The sequence below is a fragment of the Corythoichthys intestinalis genome, chromosome 13, assembly GCF_030265065.1.
Source record: "Corythoichthys intestinalis isolate RoL2023-P3 chromosome 13, ASM3026506v1, whole genome shotgun sequence".
Classification (NCBI taxonomy): domain Eukaryota; kingdom Metazoa; phylum Chordata; class Actinopteri; order Syngnathiformes; family Syngnathidae; genus Corythoichthys; species Corythoichthys intestinalis.
Window position 1 is genome coordinate 20,383,183 of NC_080407.1, and position 23,649 is coordinate 20,406,831.

Below are 23,649 nucleotides of genomic sequence, written 5' to 3' on the forward strand. Positions count from 1 at the left end.
TACACAAGCTTGACGCCAATTTAACGGGAGCTATTTTTTTTTTCATGGGAGATTTGGCTAGCTCTGGCAGTGTTCAACGCAAGCTGCAACGAATGGCAGTAACTTTTTTATATCGCAAAATGTGAAAACGATTGAAACCATTACTCACCAAATTCAATCTGCTGGCAAATACAGGCAAGTGTGTATGCTGCGCTCTGGTCTGCCCCGGTGTGGATAAGGCCTGCTTTTTGTTTTCGCAGCTTTGCAATGCAACCAAAGGCTCCCCGAGCACTCTATGTACACGTAAGGAGTGCGCGTGTTTGGAATAATGAAACGCAGCTTGGGCCGATGATTGGTTCTCGTCAGCGAAGCATCTAGAAGGATTTGCTGGCTGTCCAAGTGTCACTTATAAAAAGAACCGATTTCTTAAGTGCTCAGTTTACGTACTAAGTTAATCACATGATGATAATAATAATAATAATTAAATGAAACCTCCCGACCCCTCCCCCTCCCAAAAATAATTTCTCCTCGGATCTATGCAATTCACATAGGTCGCCCTTTTTGACTTCAAAACGGCGAATTTCGCCGAAAGGTGAGAGATTTTCATGCCTGTACAAGAATAAAAACCAAAAAACAATTCTTGTCGTAAGAACACGACTTTACTGTCATAGACCTTTTTTGTTGTTCTTCATTTTTCTTTATTTGGCCATCATACTCTGTCAATCACGAGTAGTAATAGTAATTGTTAAAAAATTATATTTACATTAACCCCCACACAAACGATTCATTCTTGACCCGGTATTTTTTTTCTTATTATTTTTGCAATATTGAACAATGTATTCTAAATTTCCATGTTAATTTAATGACAATATTTATGAATGATTTTGAATTTTTGGAATTTGGGGTCTGCGGTTTCAAATATTAAATGTGGAAAGTGTAGTTTGAATGGGACATTATGATGTAAATGATGCCAGTCGGCAAGAGAACCAAAGGAAAAACGTTGATGGCTAGAAAAGGTAAAACACAAAATGGCAACGTCCAAACAAAAATGCAATCACAAAAATAAAGTGTACAACAAATACGAACGTAACCTCCAACCCTAACCTAACCTGCATGCAAAATCTGACGAAGCTAGCATGGATGACAGGCAGAACAGTCATTGGCAACTACTTCTCACACCAACACACACATGTCTCTTCATCCAATCCTTCCGAGCGGATCTTTGACCACAAACTGAGCAGGAAAAAGGTTTTTCGCCAGTGTGGATTCTTGTGTGTTTTATTAAGTCTGCCAAAGAAGCAAAACTCTTTCCACAAACTGAGCAGGAAAAAGGTTTTTCTCCAGTGTGGGTTCTTGTGTGTTGTTTTAAGTTTTGCTTCTGAGCGAATCTTTGGTCACAAACTGAGCAGGAAAAAGGTTTTTCGCCAGTGTGGGTTCTTTCATGAGTTAGTAAGTTTTGCTTTCGAGAGAATCCTTGACCACAAACTGAGCAGGAAAAAGGTTTTACGCCAGTGTGGGTTCTTGTGTGTTCTTTCAAGTATTGCTTTTGAGGGAATCTTTTACCACAAACTGAGCAGGAAAAAGGTTCTTCCCCAGTGTGGGTTCTTATGTGGACTTTCAAATATTGCTTTTGAGTGAATCTTTGATCACAAACTGAGCAGGGAAAAGGTTTTTCGCCAGTGTGGGTTCTTTCATGAGTTAGTAAGTTTTGCTTTCGAGAGAATCTTTGACCACAAACTGAGCAGGAAAAAGGTTTTTCGCCAGTGTGGGTTCTTGTGTGTTGTTTTAACGTTCTCTTGCGACTGAATCTTTGACCACAAGCTGAGCAGGAAAAAGGTTTTTTGCCAGTGTGAGTTCTTGTGTGTTCTTTTAACGTGCTCTTGCGACTGAATCTTTGACCACAAGCTGAGCAGGCAAAAGGTTTTTCACCAGTGTGCCTCCTCATATGTGTCCGACAAGTGTACTTATTAACAAAGGTTTTCCCACACTGAGAGCATTTGCAGAGTTTGTCATCGGTGTGAGTTTTCTTATGGCCATCATCATTGTAAGGTGAGTGTGATGTGGTGCCACTTCTGTTTGACGGAGCGATGAAAATGTCTGCTTGCAATCCTTCTGTTGAGTTGCTGCTGCTGCCGCTTGGAAGCTCCGCCCCTCTGCCGGCCTCACTCGGACCACCTTCACTTTTGAAGGGCTCACCATTTGACCTAGTGATATGCTCCTCCTCTTTAACGCATGGCAGATCTTCCTCCTCCTTTTTGATTGGAAGTTGCTTCTGTTGACAGGGCTCTGGCTCCTCCTCCTCTTTGATTTTGGGGAGCTCAACATCTTCTTTAATGCCAGGAAATTCTGGCTCGTGCCGCCCAGGAACAAGATATCTTCTCAAACCTGCCAGCACAAGAAAACCATTGATATACTTTATGGACTACCACCGCGTCTGAAACCAGTACATTGATGCATTGGGGTTTCGTGGATTCAGAGCATGGTGCGGTTTAAAAAAGTATTAAAAAAAAGATGTGGTTTAATTTTGAGGCGCAAGAGACATTCTTTCGCATAGAGATGCGTCCGAAAATTATGCGCTAAAAACTATCGGTCAAAAATAGCTATGAGTGCAAATTCAGTTTAAGTGTTTTGAAGGCAAATCGTGTGAAGAACCATAGTTCTCTTGTACTACCGTCATTAAAACAGCGTATTGCAAGCATTATTGAAGCAAAAAGATTCATACTTGCATTCGTGTTCGTATATTTAAAAAAGTGGTCCTCATGTTTACGCATTCGTGTTTGTATTTAGGCATTTATATCTGTAACCACCAAATTCTGACGTCAGATTTTTTTTTGTGAGTGCGTAAATACAACTCTCTTTTCGACGACTAGGAATCTTTTCTGTGGACTAATACAAGTTTACGGTTGCGAATCAAAAGCGTTGAACGCCGTCACGTTGGTCTCGGGGAAAACTAATCGATCCCAAAAACGCCACATAACTATTAACGGTAATATTAACAGCGCATACGCATATTGTGCGTCAGTTAAAAGCAATGAATCACTGGTGAAGTCAAAAACATGCTTGTCTAATATTTATTGGTTGAATATAGACCCTACTCACCTACGTCACAAAATGGGCGTGTCGCTGTTTCCGGCCGCCATATTGTACCTCTTTTTCAGACCTATTCTCATTGTTTTCAATTAGTCGAGCAAGTTATAGAGCAATTCATGGAAGCCCCGGTGTTATCTGACACTGTAAACTCATTGGATCCGTTGCATAAAAGGCGTTACGTGGAAAAGCTTCAGTTTATCCATTCGCCAGATCCGTATTTGATGCCTAAATCGATGTTTTTCGACCCGCTGGCTTCGCCTGACATCTGATATCCTGATATTTACAACTATCTTGTCCACACAAAATCAGCCTATTCTCACGAAAGTTTGAAAAACTTTAAGAGCTTGGAGGCTTATAAATGCTACGTTGCTGGTTGGGTGAAACACGTCCTCGTACACGAAAATTCGGCAGGAATCTTGTGCTCGGAAGGTGAGTTACGAAATTTTCCATTCAAAATCTTTTGTTCTTGCTAACATCCACTGTCAAGTCTAATGTATTTCATGTCATTTGTCAATAGAGCTAGGGCTTTTAATGTTTATATGGTTTAGCGATAGCACTCACTACATACATACGTGTATGTTGTCGGCGATTAGCCTAGCAATGATCTTAATTGTGGTTGTCAGCCCAAAACCCTCTAAATATATATTAAATGCATCTTACCAGATATAAAATGACTACTACATAATCTGTGGTAGTCGTTTGGAGCCCAGTTTTCTCGTCGAATTGCAGCAGTCAATCGCGGTCTCCTCTTCGGGTCTCTCGGAATACGGTAAAAATTCAAGTCTCTCCGTCTATGTTCTCTGTTATTGCAACCGACCGCCACACACGACTTCACCATTTTGATTGTTTAATGTTAACGAGCAGAAAAACACGCCATAATAGGAGGAATTTACGAAGCGCTAATGCATTAACATGACTAGTATCCGGACAACATGGCATGGGGGCGTGGCTGTGACGTCACATGAGTAGGGTCTATAAGCGTTTGATTCCGATTAAATGAAATGATTAGACTAATAACCCAATGACCGTATTTTCGGACTATAAGGCGCACCTGACTATAAGCCGCCACCCATGACAATTTGACACAAAAACGGCGTTTGTTCATAGATAAGCCACACAGGACTATAAACCGCAGTTGTTCTCACTGTTTTATGAGATATTTACACCCAAAAAATCTTAACCAGTAACACTTCACACTGTGCCAATTTTTTCTTCAGTTACTGTTCCGGTTGTTTCATGAATTGCTAGGTATGGTATTTCGTGACACTTCATTTGACAGTGGCGACATAAGACTAACATAAGACCAAGTATGACATGACACTGCTATCACAGATATCATTTCGTGTCATCCAGCAAATGATCTCACTTTTGAATAGATGTAAAAGATCCGAGCTAGACATAAATGGAGTTAGTGACATAATTTGCTGGAAAACACTTAATGACATCTGTCATATGCACTAATTAACGCCCGGGATAGTGTCATGTCATAATTATGACAGTTTTACTGCAGTCTTATGACATGACTGTCAAATAAAGTTTAAATGTTTCCTATTAACCTAATAAAACAACAAATAAGCCGCATTGGACTACAAGTAGTAGTTTCACTCAGCTCTACTTTTTACTATTACTAGAGTAGATTTGTGAAGAAAAAAACACTACAGTTACTCAGCTACTTTGGGCTACACAAGAGTCGTCACATTTTTCCTCTTTATTCTACATATTAGATTTATTTATGTACAGTGCCTTGCAAAAGTATTCGGCCCCGTTGAATCTTGCAACCTTTCGCCACATTTCAGGCTTCAAACAAAGATATGAAATTTAATTTTTTTGTCAAGAATCAACAACAAGTGGGACACAATCGTGAAGTGGAACAACATTTATTGGATAATTTAAACTTTTTTAACAAATAAAAAACTGAAAAGTGGGGCGTGCAATATTATTCGGCCCCTTTACTTTCAGTGCAGCAAACTCACTCCAGAAGTTCAGTGAGGATCTCTGAATGATCCAATGTTGTCCTAAATGACCGATGATGATAAATAGAATCCACCTGTGTGTAATCAAGTCTCCGTATAAATGCACCTGCTCTGTGATAGTCTCAGGGTTCTGTTTAAAGTGCAGAGAGCATTATGAAAACCAAGGAACACACCAGGCAGGTCCGAGATACTGTTGTGGAGAAGTTTAACCCTTTAACACCTAAGCCTATTTTGGCCGAATTTGCATGCATTTGATGTTGCCTTTATATTTCCAAGAAAAAATTGTTCACAATGGCCAAGTTGGGTCCCTTTTTTCAGGACACCTTGAACTTCATGTCCAAACTGTTGTTTTCTTCACTGACCAATTATAATCCACATTTTGGACCCAAAAAGACAAAAAAATCCCAAAATATTTTTTCAAAATTTGTAATGTTGGTGTCCCATTGACAACCAAACATGCTCCACCAACCGTTTTGAAGCTTGATAATATTTATTCAACTTGTTATGATAAACATTCAATAGAAAAAAATAAGATTGAATAGTTTTATGTTTGACTATTCAACACAAACAGCGGGTATGGTCATAGGCGTTTTTGGCTTTTACACATACTATGGTCAAAACAGGTTATATACAGTGCAAAATAGTGAGGAAAAAAAATATATATATCATCTAACACAAAAAGGGTTTGGAGGATATCTCTTTGTGAAGTTAGGTGTTGTACCCATCACCTTATCTAAAGTATACGCAAATGCAATCAAGCTTCTCGAACACACATCTATATAAAAATTGAAAAGATTCATAGTGAAGAAAAAAGTATACAGGACTGTCTCAGGAAATTAGAATATTGTGATAAAGTTCTTTACTCTCTGTAATGCAATTAAAAAAACAAAAATGTCATACATTCTGGATTCATTACACATCAACTGAACTATTTCAAGCCTTTTATTATTTGAATATTGCTGATTTTGGCTTACAGCTTAAGAAACCTCAAAAATCCTATATCAAAAAATTAGAATACTTCCTCAGACCAAGTAAAAAAATAATTTTATAACAGCAAAACTAAATCAAACATTTGTAAATGTCCATTGATGCACTCAGTACTTGGTTGGGAATCTTTTTGCACGGATTACTGCATCAATCCGGCGTGGCATGGAGGTAATCAGCCTGTGGCATTGCTGAGGTGTTATTGATGCCCAGGATGCTTCGATAGCGGCCTTCAGCTCATTTGCATTTGTAGGTCTGGTGTCTTTCATCTTCTTCTTAACTATACCCCACAAATTCTCGATGGGGTTCAGGTCAGGGGAATTAGCAGGCCAATCAAGGACAGTGATGCCATGGTCAGTGCACCAGTTACTGGTGGTTTTGGCACTGTGGGCAGGTGCCAGATCATGCTGGAAAATGAAATCCTCATCTCCATAGAGCTTTTCAGCAGATGGAAGCATGTAGTGCTCTAAAATCTCTTGGTACACAGTTGCATTTACTCTGGACTTGATGAAACACAGTGGACCAACACCAGCAGCTGACATGGCTCCCCAAACCATTGCTGACTGTGGGAACTTCACACTGGATTTCAAGCAACTTGGATTTTGCTCCTCTCCAGCCTTTCTCCAGACTCTGGCGCCTTGACTTCCAAATGAAATGCAAAACTTGCTTTCGTCTGAAAAGAGGACTTTGGACCACTCTGCAACTGTCCAGTGCTTCTTCTCCATAGCCCAAGTCAGACGCTTCTTCCGTTGTCTTGAGTTCAGAAGTGGCTTGACCATGGGAATACGGCTATTGTAGCCCATTTCCCGGACACGTCTGTGAACTGTGGCTTTTGATACCTGGACTCCAGCTTCAGCCCACTTCCCCATACTTGTGATTTAGTTTACTGAACCAAGCTGAGTGTTTTTAAGGCTCAGGAAACCCTCACAGGTGTTTCGAGTTAATTAGATGATTCAGGTGATTAGTTGAATAGCCTACTTGTATACTTTTTCATGATATTCTAATATTTTGAGATAGGATTTTTGAGTTTTCTTAAGCTGTAAGCCAAATTCAGCAATATTAAAATAATAAAAGGCTTGAAATAGTTCAGTTGATGTGTAATGAATCCAGAATGTATGACATTTTTGTTTTTTTAATTGCATTACAGAAAGTAAAGAACTTTATCACAATATTCTAATTATCTGAGACAGTCCTTGTATATAACATTGAAAAAAAAGTATTTCAAAAAATATTGACAAGTAGTTTAGTTCAATTCAAATTTTTTTTTTTGCGCACTCAATAAGTTTGTTTTTGAACAGGTCACTGAGCTGCGTCACATAGAACGTCACACAGCCTACTCTTCTGCAGTTTGAGCGCTGCTGTCACTTCTACTCGCCGAGACGCCGACTAATCCGAGGAAAACGACAAATACAGCTCATCCTATTCTTTGATTTGATGAAAAAATGCATTAGCTTGCGCTAAATTTAGTTTTCGATTCATTCTGCACGTTTCAAAGTCGCTCGCGCAATCCAACCGGTGTTCATGCCTCCTTTTCCTTAGTTGGCGCCTAGCTCGGCAATTTATTAAAAATGTTCACATTCGGTTCGTCCTTCTTGACATCACAACGGATTTTGGGATATGTAGTCTTTTCTGCTGCTTTCGGTTTTGAAAAAGGACAAGAAAGGATGGAAAAATGGAGATAGATACACGGTACATGCAGCGTTTTAATGCATATTTATGAGTGCAATAAAACTATAAAACTCAAATGACATTATCTCCCATTTTTCTAGGTCAATTGACTTCAAATAAAAACTGGTGTGGACATCAACTTCCGCACTTTCAAATGAGACCAACTAGCGGCACATGGGTGACGTAATTACAGCGTGACCAAGCTTCAAAGACGACATGCGTGAACGCGTCGCTGCCGACACGTTCGGTGTTAAAGGGTTAAAGCCGGATTTGGATACAAAAAGATTTCCCAAGCTTTAAACATCTCAAGGAGCACTGTGCAAGCCATCATATTGAAATGGAAGGAGCATCAGACCACTGCAAATCTACCTAGACCCGGCCGTCCTTCCAAACTTTCTTCTCAAACAAGGAGAAAACTGATCAGAGATGCAGCCAAGAGGCCCATGATCACTCTGAATGAACTGCAGAGCTCTACAGCTGAGGTGGGAGAGTCTGTCCATAGGACAACAATCAGTCGTACACTGCACAAATCTGGCCTTTATGGAAGAGTGGCAAGAAGAAAGCCATTTCTCAAAGATATCCTTAGTCGTTGGAGTTGATTTAAACAAATTTTGTGCAGTTTGTCAGTTAGTTGTTAGTTTTAGGGCTCCAGAATGGCTAAGCAAGGGCGAGTCAATGGTGGTCGACTAATTGAACCCCCGCTAACTCAAAGATTAAAGTGCCTGTGACACGAAAAAGCATGTTTATTTCATAATACACGCGGTATTTTATGCCCCTGAATGATATGGACCGCTTGGATGTGTGTGGGAGCAATCGCTATATTTATTTAGTTTTTTGAATCCCGCGCCATCAAAATGAGTGACTTCCGGCTTCGGTCTTGCATTGAGGAGGAGGGCGCTGTGACGTGTACGGTAGAAGACGTTCTCTTCACTATACAGTGTACTGTTGTGGATGAGGACGAAGGATTCAGCTGATTTTGCGGATTAATACTTTTATTTTTTGCATCACGCCCGCCAAACGGCTGCAGAAAAATCATTCTGTATGCGGGAGAGGCGTATGCGCCTTTTTGGAGTTTCAAAAGGTGCGGGAGGTGTGACAGTAAAGGTGAAGTCGACAGTTTTGACCATTATGGAGTCATTTTGCCATGTCGTCTTGAATAAATGGATTTGTATTATTTTATATTCCATTTAACACAAGATTGTTATTTGTCATGACCATGCCATTTATTTAGCAATTGGGGAAAGTACTTGGGTAAAAAGAATATCCTGTAAAAATATTGAAGTAAAGAGACAGAAACAATGACATTTTGCCGCTCTCTTCGTCGCGTTTTCCTCATTGTGAATAGTTCCCCCTCGACGGGCTGACTGGTCCTTCTCAAGCCATTTATATAGCTATTGGGGAAAAATACTTGGATAAAAAGAATATCCTGTAAAAATATTGGGAGTAGAGAGACTGAAACAATGACATTTTGCGGCTCTCTTCGTCGCGTTTTCCTCGTTCTGAACAATTCCCCCTCAATGGGCTGAATAGTAAAACCGATGAGCCCAGTCTACTGCTGACGTCATCCACCTGTTGGGGACGCTAAAGCCCTATAATGGAAGGCGTGGCTAACCGGCAGATTAAAAGACTAATTTCTCGTCATCTGCGCTTTGCTAAATTGTTGTATATAGTCGAATCGTCTCAAAATATGATTCTAATTCACATAATAATGCCATTTAAGACTTTTTTTCTGGTGTCATATGCTCTTTAAGCCTTATGTGAAAAACTAAATTATACGCGATGACATTTTACTGTTATTTTTATGTTGAGGCAGCAAAAGGAAAAAAATTGGTAAAAAGTAACTTATAAGTTACTTTTAAAGTAACTTAGTTACTTTGATAATAAAGTAATCAGTAAAGTAACTAGATTACTTTATTGAGGTGTAATCAGTAATCAGTAATTAAATTACTTTAAGTAATCCGTGACAACACTGTTACTGATACACGAAGATCAGACTGGGTTTATAAAACATACACAAACACAGGATAGCATTAGGAGAGTTCTAAACAATGGAACATGCCTTTTTTCAGAATCAAGAAATGCTGATTATTGGGTGGATGTAGAGAAGGTGTTTGACTCTGTTAGGTGGACCTTTTTATATAAGGTATTCGACAAATTTAAACTTCACAAATCTGTTATTGATATAATCTCAGGAAATTATAATAAACCATCTGCTAGAATAAAAATTAATGGGGACCTCAAGGACTCAATCGCATTACACAGGGGTAACAGACAAGGGTGTAATCTTTCTGCACTTCTCTTAGCGTTATTCATTGAACCGTTAGGTCAATGGATGAGGCAAAGAAAATATATTAAAGGAATTATAATGGCTGGTGAAGAACAAAAACTTGCTTGTTACGCTGACGATTTATTATTGACATTAACTCAACCTACAGAAACATTACCAATAACAATAAAAGCACTAGAAGAATATGGAACCTTTTCTGGTTATAAAATAAATGTAAATAAAACACAGATATTATCTCTGAACTACAATCCTCCCCAGCATATTAAGGAGGAATATAAATGGAATTGGGATGCAGAAACGGTCAAATATTTACTTATTATACTACATCGAGATTTCTCAAAGATGTATGAGGTTAATTACGGACCTTTAAAAGTCAAATTAAAAGCAGATCTCCTAAGATGGAATGCTGTGCCATTTCTAGATCACAATTCAGTGTTTCCCCTAGAATTTTTTGAAGCTGTGGTGGTGGGCTGCATCGGAGTCGGACAGCCTCACCATGTCGTGCCACGGCAAAAAAATTTTTTCATTTATCCCCCCCCCCCCAATAAGAGCCATAACAAAGATATATTTGAAATATTTCATTAGCTAGGCTAATGCCGTAGCTCTCAGCTACGGTACATGTACATAAAATGCGTAGCCGATTACAGCTACGTTACCCTACGTAATAATTAAAGATGCACCGATACCCATACTAGTATCGGCAGGGGGCCCGATCCGGCCCAAAATGGTGGTATCGGTATCGGCGAGTACCAACAAAAACTGCGCCGATACCATTTACCGGTCTGTTATGATAACATTTGACCGCAGCCTTTTTTTTCTCCTGGCGCTCACGACACTTTGTGTTGTGTGATGACACGTGAACACCAAGCAGCTATCGCTATTGGCCTGCTCCAGACCAATGGGAACGGGCCAATAGCCACTCCTGACCAATGACAAGGCCACTATGTCGGCGCCGCCAACATGGCGGCGGTCGGGGGAATATTTCAAAATAGAAATCCCGTCAATTAAAATCAATGGCTGCATGCAAGATTTGTGGCCTGAGAGTTTTGAGATGTGGAGTTAAATCAGCCAGTTTCAATACCTCGAACCTGATAAAACATTTGAAGACGAAACGTGAACGAACACAACGAGTTTGAGCCTGCAAGAGCAGGACTGCTCTCCAGAGGAAGGGCGCAGGACCGGAGCAACAATCTCTGGTCAGTTTACTACGTCTACTTTACTTTTATTGTCTTTTACTGAAAGAAATGCCGCAGTAATTTGGGACCTGTTTCCAAAGTAGGGTTGCCACCTTTTAGAAATAGAAATAAGGGACTCCCAACCCGAAAAAAGGAGGCTAATAGAGAGACGGGATGCTGTGGTCAATTATTATTACTTATAATTGTTAGCGTCCGCAAATGCGGAAACAAGGTTGGACCTCGAAGCGGACAACAAGCGGGGGATAGGTACAAGGGTTTAATTGCAAACAAAAAATTACACGCGATCGCGGGATAGTAGAAATAACAAAAGGAGTCCGTGACAGCAGGTCGACGGAGCTCAATACTACAAACTCGAAGGTGAACTAAGACGATAGGCAGCGAGCCAAAAAGCCAAAATAAAAACACTCAAATACCTGCACAGGGTAGAGGTTACAAACGAGTGCAGCACAATAACAGAAAAAAAAAACCAATGCAGGGGCGTAACAGGCAAATGTAGCGAGACTATAGTGCGAGATGTCAAATGGCGATCAGCAAAGCAAATATCTCGGCAGCCTTCTCTGAGCTCACCCGTGCTTAAATGCTGCGTTGATGAGCCCGCATTGGATTCCGGTGCAACGTCATGAACGCCCCCCACTAACAGCCCAGCAACAAAACACAATCCAACCAGCAGCAGAATGTGACAATAATTTCATGAAAGTTGCACTTTTATATTATATTATATATATAAACGGGGTGGTATCGGTATGGTATCGGTATCGGCCGATACTGCACAGCCAGGTATCGGTATCGGGGCCAAAAAATGGTATCGGTGCAACACTAGTAATAATACAAATTTTTTTCTCGTAGCAATAGTACGACTTACATCTCGTAGTGATTCCAGGGTCGGCAACCCAAAATGTTGAAAGAGCCATATTTGACCAAAAAATAAAAACTGATACAGTACATGTATGTCTGGAGCCGCAAAAAATTTAAAGCCTTGTATAAGCCTTATAATGTTAGCAACACTGGCTGTATGTATCGATACTAGCTATATTAGCCTACCATCGAAATGACTAAGTCGGCTAGAAATACATAATTAGCCTTCATGATTAAGTGTTTATTTTCCCTGCAGTGGATCCTATAGAGAATGATGCACCACGTGACTACTCTGTTGTACGATGCCACTACAAGTTTAAATTCATTACAATATTAATGAATTGAAAGAATGTTTGTGTCATGTTTGTCCTCCTAGAAATCCTATTAAAACAAAGCTCCGGAGCAGTGCTAAAAAGCCGTATGCGGCCCTAGAGCCGCGGGTTGCAGACCACCGTCGGAGTCCTTCTTTCTCCTTTTATTTGGCCCTTTTAAGTACTACATTACCACAACAATAACAGTCCTTCTGTCAATGAACCCATTTCAAGGGGGGGGGGGGGGGGGGGGGGATTCTAATAGCCGTGTAAACATTTTTACTAGATTCGGTGAGAAGGTGAAGTTTTTTTTTCGTTGTCCGTGAACTAAATATCCACACAAACACACATCGAGATACCATTAACTTAGCAAGGAGAGGTATGAGAGTCATTTTTCGAGTGTGCCAGAGCTCGCGAAACTTGAAAAAAAGCGCATTTATCAAAGTATCGTCAACCGTCAGTCAGCCAAAACAGCACAGATGAAGTACACCTGACCCTGTTGTGCCGAAAAATAGCCGCCCCTGTTGTGCCGAAAAATAGCCACTCCGCGTGAAATGTCCCACCTAACGGGAGCGCCCACAACAATCAGCTTTTTCTTACCAATCGGTGGACACGGAAACGACTTTCTAGTACCCTGAATATGTATTATTTTACTCTGCTTGAACCAATAAATCTTGCACTGTGACCGGCGCTCTGAAAATACAGCAAAGCTTTATTTTGAGCCCCGCCTCTGCGCGCAAATTCAGACAAACTTTGCTTTCCGTCCAAGACTGCCGTCCACCGCTCACTTTCGCCAAAAAGTCCGATCCAAACTATATTAATGCCCCGCATATGGGGAAGAAGGCGTGAAGTCTGTATTGGCTTACCCACCTTACTGTGGTAACAATAATAAAGAAAAACAATAACAAAATAACAGCGGGCTGCCACGACATGCGACCGCTGTCTCGCTCGTTCATCCATTCTTACTACTCGTTCCCCTTGCGTCACAGCTCCCCAGGCCGATCGTCTCTTAAGGTGGCCCCGCTTAGTTACAAACATTCCAATACACAATGAATAGGTTTCCGCTGAACTGTTTACACTCGGCTGCCGCTAGTTTGAAACAGCCTTAAAAAATTTAAATAAATAAATAAAATGCATCTCATTTGCAAGGCGTGGCGGCTTTTATTTTGGTGTGGCGGTGCGCCACAATCTGTTGGATGTAGGGGAATCCCTGCAATTCTAGAATCGAATCAATAAGAATGAATGTCCTCCCACAACTGCTGCATTCATTTTTTTATTTAGTATTTGTTTTTAATACCACCAAAACAATTTATGGAGTTGGACAAAATGATATCAAGGTTTATATGGATGGGCAAAACGCCTAGGATAAAATACTCCACATTACAATTGAAGAACGATAGGGGTGGTAGAAACTTTCCTTGTGTTCGTGAATATTTTTTTGCTGCCCAATTGAGACCACTTGTTTGTATGTGCTCTCCGGTTTACACATCAGGGTGGAGAGATCTTGAGGAGAAAACAAGACAAAATATCCCATTGAAAGCTCTGTTGTTTGACGCAAAATTAGAGCAGATAAATAACTTCAAGCAAAAACTTTCCAGTCCTATGTTTGTAGCATTAATCGAAATTATTAAAATAGGTAACTTGGAAAGGGAAACAAACATTTACGGATGGTTCGCCTATGACTCAGAATTCACCCCCAAAAAACGAATAACAGATTCAAATTTTGGATTTCAAAAGGATTAAGAGATTATAAATCATTTACCCACGAAGGGGCACTTCAATCATTTGAAGTTTTAAAACAACAACATGATTTGAGTTCCGGTGACTTTTTCAGGTATTTACAGGTCGGGCACTACATAAATGAAAACATTTTATAAAAACGTGGCAGAAGGTTATTTACAAACATTTATATCTCTAACGAAATCACTTCACCCAACAAGAATACTTTCCAAATTATATAAGTGTACTTGTGAGAAAAGGGGGAGCACACACTATGTGAAGGTGAAATAGGAAAAAGAAGGGAGGATTATTATTCCAGAAGAATAGACGGATACATGTGAAACACAATGTATTACGACTAGGTCACACAGCTGGCGTGAATTTTGTTGGAAGAACACAATGAGGTTTTTTGTTACACCGGTCCAGAAAAACTATCAAGGGATGGGAGATGATGCAGCAGCAGTAAAGCAAACCATTTTCATATACAGTGGTACCTCTACATACGATCACTTCGACACACGATCTTTTCGACATCCGACGTAAAATTTGAGCCGCCATTTGTTTCTACATCCGACGAGTTGCTCGAAATACGACGACATGACAGCACTGCAAACGAACGCACGGTGGATTTTCTTGTGTGAGAAATCAACAGTTTTCAAAAAAAGTTGATACAGTTGGAGAAACAAGGAAAAAAGTGATGCTTACCTTTGAAATGAAGATGCAAGTTATAGAAAAATATGAGCTTGGGGTGCGCGTCCCTGAACTGGCTCAACAATACAGCTCCATGGTCCTCTTCCGACCACCGTTCGCCACTATTTATAAGTTAAGGTGACAATTATTATTGTGGTAACATTGCCAAGGAAATCGCCAGCTTCGTCACGTTTTTATCATTTATTTAAGTACTTATCCAACACAAAACGCCCATTGTCTTAAGCAGTTGACTGCTCTCAAGAAAACGAAAGTATTATCTCTACCGCACCGACCTATCTCACTGAGACGTCGCGGTGCGTTCAGGGACAGTAAAAAGTGTCCGCCATATTAGAATCCGATTCGTTACATTATTTACAGGAATAATTATTAATTCTTCTTATTATTATTATATTATTCTGAATTATTTATTTATAACTTATTCGTTTTTCTATGTTTAATTGCCATTTGTAACAGTGCCAGCAGTATTTATTAAGAATTCAGTGTATGTTTTTAGGCTTTGGAACGAATTAATGGAATTATAATGTATTCCTATGGGAAAATCGTGCTCGCCATACGACCATTTCGACTTACAAACAAGGTCCTGGAACGAATTAAATTTGTATGTAGAGGTACCACTGTATTCTGGGAATATGTGGTTATTCAAAAATACTGGTTGGACTGTGTGGTTATTCAAAAATACTGGTTGGACATTCATCTACATTCTACAAAAGATTTTTAATTTTGATATCTGCATGTCCTTTGTTACCATGTACTTTAGTGAAATAAATGCGCAACAAATTAGCTGTAATGAAAAGCAACTCATCCACATTCTATTGGCTGCAAGCAAAAGAGCATCGACAAGAAAGTGGCTCAAACCTGAAAGACCAACAACAGAGGACTGGATTGACGTCGTTAGAGAGATTTTCATGATGGAGAGGATCTCCTACGCACTAAAACTACAACTGGACATGTTTTACTTGATATGGACAGAATATGTTAAGCCTGTACGAAATGGTTTTGATCAACATATGCTCATAAATAATGATTTCTTTCATGTAAAAAGTATGGCGAAGTAATAGGTTCCCTGCTTCTCAGTTTTGTTTTGTTTTTATTTCATTTTTTGAAAAACTTCATTTTGTTTGCAAAAAAAGAAAAGCAGCAGAAAAGTATAAAATCCATTCGTATTGTATGTTGAAATAACAAAGTGCTTTTCAATAAAAATAGTGAATGTGACAAAAAAATAGTCAAGTCGTTGCAGTGCCGCAAACCTTACGTCGGTTCTCGAGTCTATTGCACAGCTACTAAGAAAGAAAATCCACTATATTAGACTGAAAGACATTTTCATACTAACAAGAAGGTACCATATTTGATTTCTGCCTCATCTAAAGAAAAAAAACAATGCTTCGGATGACCTTTAATGTGAACCAACTCTTCCTCCTCCTTGATGTATGGCGACTCCCCCTTGACGCATAAAGACTCCTGGTGCTCCAGACGATGGGCTTGGCTGACATATATATCTGCAAGACCACGAACAAATGTTATTTCTTCATTTGCAAACTTGTTTCCCCAGAATTGTTTTCTGTTGGAGAAAATTCCTCCTTGCTCATTTTTTTGTTTATTCATGTTTTGTCGTCATCCAATCCAACACAAATGAATTCAAAGCCCCACTTTTCAGTTTATTTGTTAAAAAAGTTTAAATTATCCAATAAATTTTGTACCACTTCACGATTGTGTCCCACCTGTTGTTGATTCTTGACAAAAAAATTAAAATTTTATATCTTTATGTTTGAAGCCTGAAATGTGGCAAAAGGTTGCAAGGTTCAAGGGGGCCGAATACTTTTGCAAGGCACTGTATATTCATTTATTTCAACATTTATTTACTTTACTTTTATTCATTTCATTCTTGCACTCTTGTTCCCCCTGGACTGCATGAAATAATTTTATATTTTACCTTCACCACATGGCATGATGGCTGAGATTCTGCACGAGCTCTCGGGATTTATTAGACTTAGCAGAACACGTTGACGCAGAACATTCGGACCCTGAGCATGTGACTTACAAACCAGGTGGAAAAGCGCTATACAAGTATAACACCATTTACCATTTATTATTGCAAGCAGGCCAGCCTCCACAATGCTACCCATGTTGGGAAGGAAGGAGAATTAGCTTGACTCGATCAACTCAAACTCCATCTATCGAGTTTGATGAGCCAATGACCGATAAAATTATTTCATGCATTACAAGAGAGTACAAGAAAGAAATAAACAAATGTTAAAATAAATGAAAAAATATTGAAACAAATGACTAATCCGACGAGTGATATGTGTATTTTGCCCTCTAGTGGTTGGCCACCATAGGTGTTTGCACACCTATAGACCCTACTCACCTACGTCACAAAATGACGTGTCGCTGTATCCGGCCGCCATATTGTCCGTCATTTTTTAGCCCTATTCTCAATGGTTTCAATTAGTCGTGCAATTTATAGAGCAATTCATGGAAGCCCCGGTGTTATCTGACGCTGTAAACTCATTGGATGCGTTGCATAAAAGGCGTTATGTGGAAAAGCTTCAGTTTATCCATTCGCCAGATCCATATTTGATGCCTAAATCGATGTTTTTCGACCCGCTGTCTTCGCCGTCTGTGCTAGAGCCTAGTTCGGGCCTAAAAAATCCAGCCCGACCCGACACGGCCCGCTGGTATTGAGGCCCGACCCGGCCCGAGCTCGATCACTTAACTAGATTTGCAGGCCCGAGCCCGAAAAACCCGATTTTTTTTTTTTTTTTTTTTTTTTGAGTGACGCGGAAAAAACGCAGCAGCAGCAATTATTTTCATTTCTTCGAGTTGGCAGAAAAAAACGCAAGTTTTCTTAATGTTTAAATAATCTACATATTTTTTTGAGAATTATCAAAGCATTCACACAACGAAATAACGCTGGGAAAGTTTGTTAAACATATTTCTGAGTGTGTGGGATATTGTTTTCACATGGACGCGCCTCTCTGACAAGGAAATGAAAATGAGGGCGGCGCCTCGGCCGTGCGCAAACGGTACAGCGGGAGGACAAGAATAAAAAGCGGCCGGCGCCACGGCGTTCGTGCACACGCACAAGCAGAAGCGCAATACAGAGAGCCTGCTCTCCATTTTTTTTTTTTTTTTTAAATAATTTATTAGTCCGGCATGGCGGCCCGACCCGAACTGACCCGAACGTGAATGCTTAAAATGTGGGCCCGACCAGACCCGAATGTCGGGTCGGGTTCGGGCACAAAATCTAACCTCTAGTCTGTGCCTGACATCTGCTATCCTGATATTTACAACTATCTTGTCCACACAAAATCAGCCTATTCTCACGAAAGTTTGAAAAACTTTAAGAGCTTGGAGGCTTATAAATACTTCTTTGCTGGTTGGGTGAAACAGGTCCTCGTCCACGAACATTCGGCAGGAATCTATCTGGTGCTCGGGAAGGTGAGTTACGAAATTTTCAATTTAAAATCTTTTGTTCTTGCTAACATCCACTGTCAAGTCAAATGTATTTCATGTCATTTGTCAGTGAAACTAGGGCTTTTAATGTTTATATGGTTTAGCGATAGCACTCTCACAACATACATATATAATATGTAATAAATATGAAGTGTGATAGCACTACTCCAGATTGTCCTAAATTGAATTTTTTTTTTGCCTTTTGACCTCAATAGTTAAATTGTAAATTAATTATATGACAACTGTCTTATTATCTCCTTATAATTACATATTTTCAGGTCGTTCATTCACAACGTCTGAGTGTATGTTGTCGGCGATTAGCCTAGCAATGATCTTAATTGTGGTTTTCAGCCCAAAACCCTCTAAATATATATTAAATGCATCTTACCAGATATAAAATGACTACTACATAATCTGTGGTTATCGTTTGGAGCCCAGTTTTCTCGTCGAATTGCAGCAGTCCATCTCGCGCTCCTCTCCGGGTCTCTCGGAATACGGTAGAACTTCAAGTCTCTCCGTCTATCTTCTCTGTTATTGCAACCGACCGCCACACACGCCTTCACCATTTTGATTATTAATTTAACGGGCAGAAAAACACGCCATAATAGGAGGAATTTACGTAGCGGTAATGCGTCAAAAGGACGAGTTGACGGACAATATGGCGCGGGGGCGTGGTGTTGACGTCATGTGAGTAATGTCTATACCAGCCCAGCGACAGTCAATGAAGGGTGTGACGCACCGCCACACCATAATAAAAGCCGCCACGTCTTGCAAATGAGATGGTATTTTTTTCTAGATTTTTAAGATACATTCTAATTAATCATTTTTAATTTGTATAATTTAACATGAAGTCTATCTGAATATATTTAGCTCATTATTTATGCACTATTTGCCAGAAGTTGTCTGAAATAGCACATCAATACAAATTGTTCTTTAACAAGTCTTTATTTTGAAAATCACATCGGTTCTTCTTTTGCAAGCTTGTGCCTGACTACGTCGTCGCAGAGTTGGAAATTGGGAAAAAGATTTACAGAAGGGTATTTCGAGTTAATGAATGTAATTCTGTTTAAAGCCTGTGAAAACGACCATAATATTGACATTGAAGTAGAGCTGAAACGAGTACTCGAGCAACTCGAGTAACTCGAGTTTAAAAACTGATCCGAGTAATTTTATTCACCTCGAGTAATCGTTTATTTTGACAGCTCTAAGCATCACGTTTTGCTCGGACTACTTTTAATGCGGGACAACGCGCTGTCACGTGCGGAGAGGAAAAAGGGGGGGGGGGGGGGGGGGGGGACTTACTGCAGCTGACAGCCGCCACAAACGACGCCGACGTTGCTAAATACTAGCCCGCAGGATGCTACGTTGGTACAGGTAGCGTCTCATGCGTCTCATAGAGATCACATGTATGTTGAACTAGATGCTAAATGACAGACTCGGCCGCGTCTGGGCAGCTTTAGTAAACAGCCGCCATCTTAAAGCAGTACAGCGCTAAGCGCTAATAAAGAGCGCTAAGCGCTAATAAATAAGATTAACGTTACTGTTCTGAAGTAACGTTAGCCCTGCGGAGGGCTAGGTTTCTATTAATTATGACCACTGTCGATGCTTGGCTAACGTGTCTTACATACAGGCTTTAACATAACATAGCATTGTGGAGTGATGAGGGTGTAAAATAAAAACTTAATCATGCCAACTATCAATTTTAGCTCAGTAGTCATTGCTGGATAAAACACCAAGTAGCACTGGTGCTAATGTGCTCCAATACAGCCTGTATCATACATTTATTTTGAACACTGCAAAAACTCAAAATCCTATCAGGACTTGCAGTTTAGACTAACTTAAAACTTAACTAGAACTTAAAAATGGCTTGACACAAAGAGAAATTCAATTGAAAGACGTGGGAAAAAATCCAAACTTTTAAGTGATGTGTGTTATCAAGCATAACGGCATTTTTAGGTAAGATATATATATATATTTTTTTGTAATAAGATCTAAAGTTTTTTGAGTGAAAGCAGTGAATTAGTCTTTTTTTTTTTTTTAATTCTAGTTACATCTGAGATGCAATTGTTGGCTGTTTTCAACAATATACATCGAAAATAAAGACATTGATTGACTGAAAATGGTTCAAAATTAGATGAAATGTCTTGTTTTCTCATGTATATTTATAATTGCTCTTCACCTAAAAATATATTTGTTTTATCCGATTACTCGATTAATCGATAGAATTTTCAGTCGATTACTCGATTACTAAAATATTCGATAGCTGCAGCCCTACATTGAAGTACCAATTAAAGGGTATTATAATACTAACGGGCTGTGAGATATCAATGGAACCGTTATGTGGCAAGATAACAAATATTAATAAAGTTAACAAAAAAATAAGTCACAATCATGAGCAATTAGCGAAAATAGATCGAAAATTACAACCATTTCCGAAAGTATTCCGGAAACAGCCGAATGGGGCGGAGACGTAACAACAAGGAAACAAAAGGTCGAGGCAGGTGCCATCGTTATTTATCGACAAGAGAGTTGCGTTGGTGTTTTATCAAAAAAAATTGCTAAAAATGGTTCAAACCTGTCATGCTATGTGGTGTACAAATAGCCATTTGTCGCAATGTAGTACCCATGAGTTCCCGAACGCAAGAAAAAGAGCTGGACTACGCAGATAACGAGTAAAGTTCGTCCGTGCTAAGAGGGCTAATTTTGCAGACCCAGCCTCCGGCACGGTTTTGTGTGGTGCGCATTTTACACCTGAAAGCTATTCGAACTACAGACATAGGAAATAGGGTTGTACTAGTATAGCGCCTTTTCACCTTTCAAGGCCCTCAAAGCGCTTTACACTATCTCGCCATCCGCTACTGGTGATGCACGAACGTGGGGTTCAGTATCTTGCTCAAGGACACGTAACCCAGTCCATCAGGGCGGAGAATAGAACTGGGGGACAACTCCTTTACCACTGAGCCATTGCTGAAGTGTGCTGAAACCCTAACCCACCCCCTTTTAATCGTCTTCGCTAGCATGTGGGCTTCTCATTTCCAGTAACAAATCTGATGCGCCCATGTTATACGTCATTAACGACAAGGGTGCATAGATATATTAAAAAAAAGACATGCTAGCTCAAATTGATTTCTATGACAACATTCTATCCAGTTTTATTATTATCTCTATATTGTGATTATCTCTATAATCGACCGGAAATACCCCGTCTGCCATCACTGCGGTGTGCCGCCAGCAGCAGGCAGCTCACGTTACTGTTTACATTGACTGACGCTGGGTTCAGGTGTGTAAACACCCCAGTAATGGCGGTCAGCACTAGAGGGCGACGTCCACATATCTCTACTCAGACTAGTCAATAGAGTAGGCAGGCAGAATGGTGTGTCAAGAGGCACAGCCCAGAATGCGGTCGTTAATAAATTATTATTTCAGTGCGACCCAGTAGCATATGTTCCACGGACCGGTACCGGTCCCCGGCCCGTTGGTTGGGGACCACTGTTCTAAAGGACAAGAGGCTTTCGACTTTTGTTCTCGTACTATTAGTTCGACATTTATTGTCGTAGTAATAGTTACTTTTTTCTCATACTATTACTATGAGAATTTTTAAAAATCACATTATCACGTAGGGCTAATGTCGCTGAATAAGCAGCTACGTCCGTTATGTAGCGTGTTGCTGCCTCCGTTAAAATCAATACTGAAGGTATCTTGTGTTTTAGAATCGGTTTTACAAATAAAGAATTCCTTCATATTTTGACTTTGACTATAAAAGGACCACCTATTGCCGATTTCCCTCATGAAAGAGCTGAAGAATTATATTTCCATTTATTCACAATAATTATATATGGACATTGCATTCTCCCTCATGAGACAGTGTATGCCTTCGAGTAGCAGCACATCTGGAAAATATTAGCTAGGGGTTCACAATGCACATTCCAAGGAACTTTACCCACCCCCAAGTGAGGGAGAAAAGGACTCCAACCAGAGAGAGAAACACTTTTGTCTTGCGTCTCGTCCGGGCCATGTCTCGTTTATTCTGTCTGTGTGTCTTTCAGTGTAAATTCTTTGTTCTTTTTCATTTCCGAATTCTATGTCATCATCTCCTGTTCTTTATAAGAATAAAACAACCTGTAACAAGGATAAATCGACTATTTTCCTTCAGAGCCCTCAAATTGCTTTTTCTAATCCAGGAAAATAATGTGTTCCCAGGCAGAATGAAACTTTGCAAACAGATCTTTTGTTATGGTTCTTATAGGGAAAAAAAATACTTTTGTTCATTGAAAAAATTGTCATTTGTAATGAAATGAAACAATTTCGCTGCGGCCTGACTGCCTGATGCAGCCCACCACTCGCACCACAGCTTCAAAAAATCTTAAGGGAAACCCTGCAATGTAAACAGTAACGTGAGCTGTTCTTGGCTGTGTGCTGCGGGGCGAAGACGTCTTTGGACAGCTTTTTTTACGAGGAAAGAGCCAGAAGAGGAGCCTACAACAGGCTCATTCTGCATAATATGTGGCTAAAAGCTGGCAAACGAAGCAACAAAACCGAATGCACGGAGAGCATCATGCCTGCGACCAAGTTGAGTTTTAGGAAAGGCCGCTGTTAAAAAAAAAAAAAGTTGATTCCGCGTAAGGAGAGCTACATTTTCCCTGCACTTAATGTTTGTTTTCAGCTCCTCCGTGTTTATTGTATATTTACCGTCATTTTCTGCCACACATTGCCGGTACAGGAAAATAAGGCCCACATCACACTGGTCCGTAGCGCAAAAAAGCTTGGGAACACTGGTGTACAGTTTACGTATCATCGAAAGTGAACCAACCTTCGAGTCTGCGAAGAACAACCTTTGCGTGCATTATTTTGCACATAGTCGAATCTTGGTGACGTGGGGGCTCCTCTTTTACTCCGTAAAGTTCCTCTTGGAACTTTTCTGCAGTCGGTGTAGTTCTCGCGCACATATTTCTCACTTGTTTTCTGAACGCTAGACGGCGTGCCTTGCAGCTTTGTTAGCGGTTAGCAAGCCAGGCTAAGCTAAAGTAGGCGACAAAACTTCAACGAGTGACTAGACTTGAAGACTGATGTTTGAATCCGTAATGTGGCTAATGCTGGACACGTCGTCAAGACTTCGATTTAGTTAAGTAGCTGAACTAGAGGAAAAACAATTCGTGCACAAAGAAAAACCCGCCCCATCATCTTTTTCATTTCCGACCGACAAGGATTGCATGATGGGAAAGACTGTCTCCAGCCCAATCACAACGTAAAACCCGCCTATTTCAATCATAAAAAACAAAAACAGCCCAAATTACAACTTCTCTTTCAAAATAAAAATGTTTCTCTTGTACAACTCAATCTATATTTTGTTATGATAGGGAGAAAACAATCAACAGTGGGATCGTCGCGTAAACTGCCATGAAAAAAAGGAATAACATAGATGG

The 23,649-nt window shown here is 40.0% G+C and overlaps 1 protein-coding gene across 2 annotated transcripts in view; it reads right to left on the minus strand.

Moving 5' to 3' along the window:
- Nucleotides 1-512: 512 nt before the first annotated feature.
- LOC130927869 (zinc finger protein OZF-like) overlaps nt 513-23,649 on the minus strand; it is a 30,395-nt gene continuing 7,258 nt past the window's right edge. Inside the window, exons 1-3 of one of the 2 annotated variants that reach the window (XM_057853967.1) lie at nt 23,037-23,387; nt 16,165-16,269; nt 513-2,364 (exon numbers count right to left, since the gene is read on the minus strand). In XM_057853967.1, coding sequence (XP_057709950.1) covers nt 1,136-2,364; nt 16,165-16,269; nt 23,037-23,172 — 1,470 coding nt within the window. In that variant the 5' untranslated portion in view covers nt 23,173-23,387 and the 3' untranslated portion in view covers nt 513-1,135. Of the gene's footprint in view, nt 2,365-16,164; nt 16,270-23,036; nt 23,388-23,649 lie in introns of those variants that run through there. The other variant, XM_057853968.1, reaches the window with a different exon arrangement.